The sequence below is a fragment of the Abramis brama genome (genome assembly GCF_963993115.1).
Source record: "Abramis brama genome assembly, chromosome: 20".
Lineage (NCBI taxonomy): Eukaryota > Metazoa > Chordata > Actinopteri > Cypriniformes > Leuciscidae > Abramis > Abramis brama.
In genome coordinates, this window is record NC_139982.1 from 22395403 (window position 1) to 22401861 (window position 6459).

The window sequence follows — 6459 nt, forward strand, 5'->3', positions numbered from 1 at the left end:
GCAGAGGTAGAATAGATCATACAAAAACATACAAATGAGATCATACAGATCCATGTGAATTAGCCACGAATTCATCATGAGATTGTGTTATTTTTGGAGCACCACTATTATTGGACTCTGGGTAATAAATTAAAGTCGGCATGAAACGGAAGTTGCGATAGTATTTATTTTTTATTTTTTTCTGTGATGTATATCCGAGTGAAACGGCTCCATGAACAAGAAAAAATGTACGGTGGGACTTGATTTTGTCCATGGGGAATTGATTAGATGGTTGTGGTTTGCTATTGGTCAATCTCATGTGAGTGACAGGTTGCCCCGCCCTCGCGCCAGTAAACACATCATCAGAGAAGAGAAGAGATGTCACTGCAAGAGGGAGGGGAAGTTATTTTGATTAAAGATTATGAGGGCAAGTGAATTAAAAATAAATGATGATCTGCACGGATAAATCATTTACGATAAATACAATATCCCATAATTTTTTTTTTTTAAATTGTCAGGTTTGATTTCATGGTGACTTTGATAATGGGTGACAAGTAATTTTTTGTAATGATCGATCAGTAAATCAAACAGAAATTGGTTGGTGGACCTTTAATATAATCAACTAAGGTGATAATTATGAATATTTGCTCTAGATATTATTGCAACATGTTTTTGTATGGGTTTTTTGTTGTTGTTTAATGTGAATCCTTTCAGGACGATGCAACCCATTTGCAAAATCAGATCAAGGCTTTATTTAAGCCTCTTCACCAGCTTTTGGATGATGAAGAAAATGCCAGGCTTAATGAACTAAAACTGGAAAGTCTGAAAGATAAAAGTCAGAAGATCGATGAAGAATTCAGGTTAGCCATTTTACACCCTCCTCCCACAAACATAATTTTTTACAGTATAAACAACTTGAAAAGTACATTAGACAATTAATAACAACAATGTTAATATTTACTATTAACAATAATTTAAAAAACTATTTTCTATACATTCTAACCTTAAAATGATGTATTAACTTGAAGAAGAAAAAAAAAACTAAAATCTGTTCCTGACTGTTTCCTACATTTTCAATAGAACTTCAAGGACACAATGATGAGGTAAGCAGAATTTCTTATGGAAGCTAGTTTCCATCATGGAATAAAAAAGGTAATTGGGATTTTTAATCTCACAATTTACTTTTTTTCTCACTATTACAAGTTTATATCTCACAATTCTGAGAAAAAATAAGAATTGCGAGATATAAACTCGTAATTCTGATTTTATTTTTCAAAATTCTAAGTTTATAACTCACAATTCTGATATTATATATCTATTTATCTCAGAATTGTTAAATATAATTATCTCACAATTAAAAAAAGTTAATTGTGACTTTATCTCAGAAGATTATAACTTGCAATTCTGACTTGTTTCTAGGAATTGTGAGATATAGACTTTTCCGTTGGATGAAACAAGCTTCCATAGTTTCTCCTCTAACTATAGATGAAAATTTAAAATTGATCAAATCAGTGCTCGCCGCTGAATGTTTTCCCAGAGCCCAGTGCGAATTCCAGGATCCAGAGATGACTCCAGGAAATCGTATTGACTGTGTCAAGTTTGTAGGCAACTTTAATCTCAATGTTTGGAGGAAAGTCAGACGATCTGTCAGTTACAGTGAGTCAATCCATGTAACAATTCAAACACTAGTAAATGCACAAAATTCAACCTTTCTTTTCAATCCATGTCATTTCTGTTTTTAAACTATCTCTCTCTCTCTCGATAGATCCTGTGTTTCTGGACCCTAACACAGCCAACTTTGACCTGATAGTATCTGCTGATCTGATGAGTGTGAGGCATAAATACGAGAGGAGATTCCCAATAACCTGGAGAGATTTGATCATTGTCCCTGTGTGCTTACCGTCCTGGATACCGTCCACATACATAATATTGCACCAGTGCCCTATCATTACACAACCTATAACCATAATGTTAGTACCAGAAGTCTTATTTAGTAATATTTGTCACACATACATCACTGCAGCTAATACACACACACACACCTTATCTGTTATTATTCATTAACTTGATTGAAAGCGGCACAAATGAGAATTTATACCTGTTAAGCTTGCAGTTTGCTAACCTGTACCTTCTGCCTGAAGGCATCAGCTCATACTCACTAAACTTTGGGTCGTTGGTGATTTTGAAACCCTGGTTCCTCACCACCTCCTCGAAAAGCTTCTGTAGAGTAGTAGGCTGCATTTGGCCAATTATTTTCCCTGCCCTTTTTATACATTTTTGGAGCTGTGATTTTAATTTAACGGACAGGTTACCAAACCAAGCCACAATACCATACCGAACAATAGATTCAATGGCTGCCTTGTAAAACAGTAACATGATGTCCTTGTCCACTCCATGAACTCTTATATGTTGTTACCTGCTCAACGAGTACACCTTCAATTTGAAGTGTGATCTCCTAGACCTGGGGTCAAAAATCATTTCTTTGGTTTTATTTACATTAAAGAGCAAGTTATGCCTGTTGCACCATTTCACTACCTCCTCTATCACCTGTTTATAGATAGAAATGTCTGAACTTTTTGTAAGTAGACTAAGTATGGCCGTATCATCTGAAAATTTAATAATGTGGTTATTTCAAGGAACCAACGGCTTGCCCAGTGGAGTCTGGTGTATCGGACATGAAGGGGAAAATCTTAGTGTCACAGATCCTCTGGAGTCGCACGTCCCACTACTTGGATTTGAGAAACCTGCAATAGTGAGGGTGAAACTGGACATGAGTGCAGGACAGCTGTCATTCTCAGATCGCCTCAGTGAGACTGTCTATCACACCTTCACACACAATTTCACTGAGATGGTCTTTCCATTCTTCTACACAGAGGGCCATTTCCCACTCACTATTTTGCCTCAGGTCAAACCTGAAGAGATCTGAAGAGAAGAATGTTGGCTGTCAGATAAAGTGTTCTTGATTTCCTTATTTTACATTGTTGTGTGTTACTGTTATTAATATGGTCTCTTTAGTTTGTAATTACTTTGAGGAATGTTCAAGAATAATGTGGATTAAGTATTAATGTTACTGATGTAGTCTAAAACAATTCCTGCAATCTCAATTGTATGTTGAGAACAAACATACGAGCTTGCAAGTGGAACTAAAATGCAGAAATGCTCAGATTGTATTAATGAATGTGTGGTGCATGTTCATGACTTTCATAAAGTCAACAGCATAAGATTAAAAAATAACTTTCTACAGCTTATTGATTGTAACTCTCGATTAATGACAAATGAATTCAAACTGAACAAAAACATGGTTTTAGAAGTACAAATATATTTTATTAAACATTATTATTGATTACACAATAATAGCAAATGTTAGCAAATTAGAAGTACAAATATTTTTTATTAAACATTATTATTGATTACACAATAATAGCAAATCTATCTATAAATTACAGAAACGTCTGTCTGTCTGTCTGTGTGTGTGTCTGTTAACCACATATCTCTCGAACTGTTAGTCCGATGGATTTCAAATTCGACAGGTGTCTCGCCACGGGCATGAGTAAGTGCAGTGCCAAGTTTGACGTTGTTTGGATGAGAAATGCTAAAGATATCGTTAAATATATAATTTTTAAAAGGTTGTGGTTTAAAAATAAACATTCTGACATTAGAGGGTTGTGTCGGTCAAAGAAGTCCCAAGAAGGTTATGGTTTAAAAATAAACATTCTGACACTCAGTCAGCTACACTGTTTACTTCTGAATATTATAGTTTGGTGATAAATGTGATAAATCCATTTTGATTAATTTGAGTAAAAATGTGTTTTCTTTACCAAGAAACCAACAATTTCTAAAAACACACACAAAAGCTGATTTTGCACGGCACTTTGCACTGCTCCCTGAATTTTGCACGGGCACTTTGCACTGCTCCCTGAATCGACACGCTTATTCATTTGTGGATGTAAACTGAATCTATATGTTAGCTATGCTGTTTACTTCTGAATATTATATTTCATTCTGGTGCGCTTAACGTTATCGCTAGGCAAATTTAATCAACTCCTCAATAAGGTAAGAATGAAGTAAATCCACCACTTCCATTTTTGCAACCCCATTTTCAAAATGGGGCATGTAAACAGTTATAGTTAAAAAATAAAATAAAAATAAAGCACTTTCATTTGAAAAGAAGTAATAAAAGCATGTCAAAATGGGTATTTTTCTATAATTAGTTAGATTAACACATAAATCAAACTTAAAAATAATGACAAAAATATTACTATAGTGAATTAGGTAAATAAAGATGATTTATATACACCAATTTATATACAAGAAATGTTAGGCTACTTGTTTATGTATAAGCATTTTTTAAACCCAAATACCAAAGAGCAACGTAGGCTATTCCGACGCTACGAGCATTCTATGACGTCACTATGTGACGTCATAGAATGTCAGCACAATGTGACGTCATAGACTCTGCTATTTCGAGTGAATATCACTGTGCTATTGCGCTCCAGTGTGAACAAGCTCATGAGAGAGAACATTGACAGCTATAAAGCAGGATTTCACAAAGAACAGCGATTTTAGTCTTGAAGATGTTTCTACCTTATTTAAGGTCATCCCGTATCGTTCGCCCGCTAAAACCATCATCAACCATCAGGCAGTATCACTGTGTGCAGAATGAGATGCCGTCAACTCGACGAGAGTCTGTGGAGTTCACTGGTCAGACACCCACGCACACAACACCACTCATGGTGATTAGAAATGTGCATAAAAATGATCTGACTACACCTAACCAAGTAACCAACAGGCAGCATCACCGTGTGCAGATGCCGTCAATCCACCGAGAGTCTGTGAAGCCCACTGGCCAGACACCCACGTTCACTGGATATGGGCATAATAATGACCTGACCCGACCTAACCAGACACCACAGGCGAGAATTTTAACTACAACTAAAAGGCCACACTGTGAAATGAACAAATCTCCAGTCCTGACTCTGCCTCCACTGGCCGGTGCGGCTGCTTTCAAGACGCACAAGCCCCGAGTCGTGACAGGTCGAGCTCCTCTACGACCCCCTGCTCCTGCTCCTCCTACTCCTGCTCCTGCTCCTGCTCCTCCTGCTGCTGCTCCTCCTGCTGCTGCTCCTACTCCTGCTCCTGCTACCCCTGCTCCTGCTCGTCTCCCACAGCTTGTGACTGGCCGGATAGCACTTGTGAACCGGAGCAGTGTGAGGAAACTAGTCAGTGAAGAAAAGCAAAGCCCTCTTCGTCCAATACAAAAGAAAAGCGGCTCTAAAAAGAAGCAGCCATGTAAAGACCAACCGCAAAAGCCAGTAAGACTCCTGGCTGTGGCCGATTTTCCGCCAGTGAGTGAATCAGTGCGGGCAGTGATGTGCAGAATAGCGGATGAGCAGCATTCAGAGCGCCAGCGAGCTGCACTGCAGTGAAAGGTTCTGGTCCGCGGTGAGCAGCTGGAACAACTGTACCGCGGCGAGCACTGTCCCGCGGTGAGCACCAATATCCCGCGGTGAGCTGCGGCTGCCAGAGGGAGCAGCGTCAGTGCCGAAAAAATGTGGGTGTGTATCCAACATGAAAAAAAATGGAGAAAAGTGGAACACACGTTTCTGTCGGTCAGCAGACGTGCCAAATATGTCTTGATTTAAGGTAAAAACGCTTATTTTTAACTACTACGTACTATGTTAAAGTATTGAAATTAAGCTTTTGAATCAAGACAACCACAAACAAATTTGTGTTCCAGGATTTGCACTTTGGACGCATAGACGACCACAAGACCCAGACAAGTCCTCTGCACAGACCCAATGGCCAGCTTCAACCCCCTCCCAGGCTCCCACCAAATGCTGGCGTCATGTAGGCCTACTATCCCGATCTTCAAGCAGACAGAACTGGATGAAATATTCTGAATGATATCAATCCACAGTTTGACTTGTGATGCAGCCTGGAATTAAACCACACCATGTTCTTTATCTGGCCAGGGGAGAACTTAACAGCTTTTCAGAACCAAGACCAGATAGGCAGAAGGTTTGAAAATGAAAACTGCCTTTTTTAAATAAACTTTCTCTGATGACTTGTTTTCCTTGATGTACAAGTATACAGCAAACGCTGGGTAGTTAGTGATGCTTGTTGGACAGTCACATGTAAAATAGAATAAATACTTTAGAGCTAGCAGCTGAATATTATGCACAAGCTTTATTTATTTTTAGTATTTATTTATTTTTACTTGTGCAAATTGTGTTAAATGCTGAATCTGTTTATTTTATTGTATTGTATTGCTGTTGCAGAATGTTTAATATGTTTAGTACGTTCTAAGCAGCTAAAAGTTTTATGGCCTGAGAACTACTACTCTGTAAATAATTCAATAACTGTAAATAATAGGTCAAAGTGATTGGAATGGCATGGCTATTGTAAAATTGACACATAATTAAAGTTAAATTATTGTATGTCTGTCTATGTATCTGCCTTTGATGCTCTGCTGTCCAAATG

The 6459-nt window shown here is 37.9% G+C and overlaps 1 protein-coding gene across 1 annotated transcript; it reads left to right on the forward strand.

Moving 5' to 3' along the window:
• Positions 1-389: 389 nt before the first annotated feature.
• LOC311070531 (E3 ubiquitin-protein ligase TRIM35-like) lies at positions 390-3215 on the forward strand. Its single transcript, XM_084094441.1, has 5 exons — positions 390-839; positions 1060-1082; positions 1517-1635; positions 1745-1869; positions 2616-3215. Exons 2-5 carry the CDS (start codon positions 1075-1077, stop codon positions 2730-2732), a joined length of 369 nt encoding a protein of 122 aa, XP_083950567.1. The 5' UTR covers positions 390-839; positions 1060-1074; the 3' UTR covers positions 2733-3215.
• The last annotated feature ends 3244 nt before the right edge of the window (positions 3216-6459 follow it).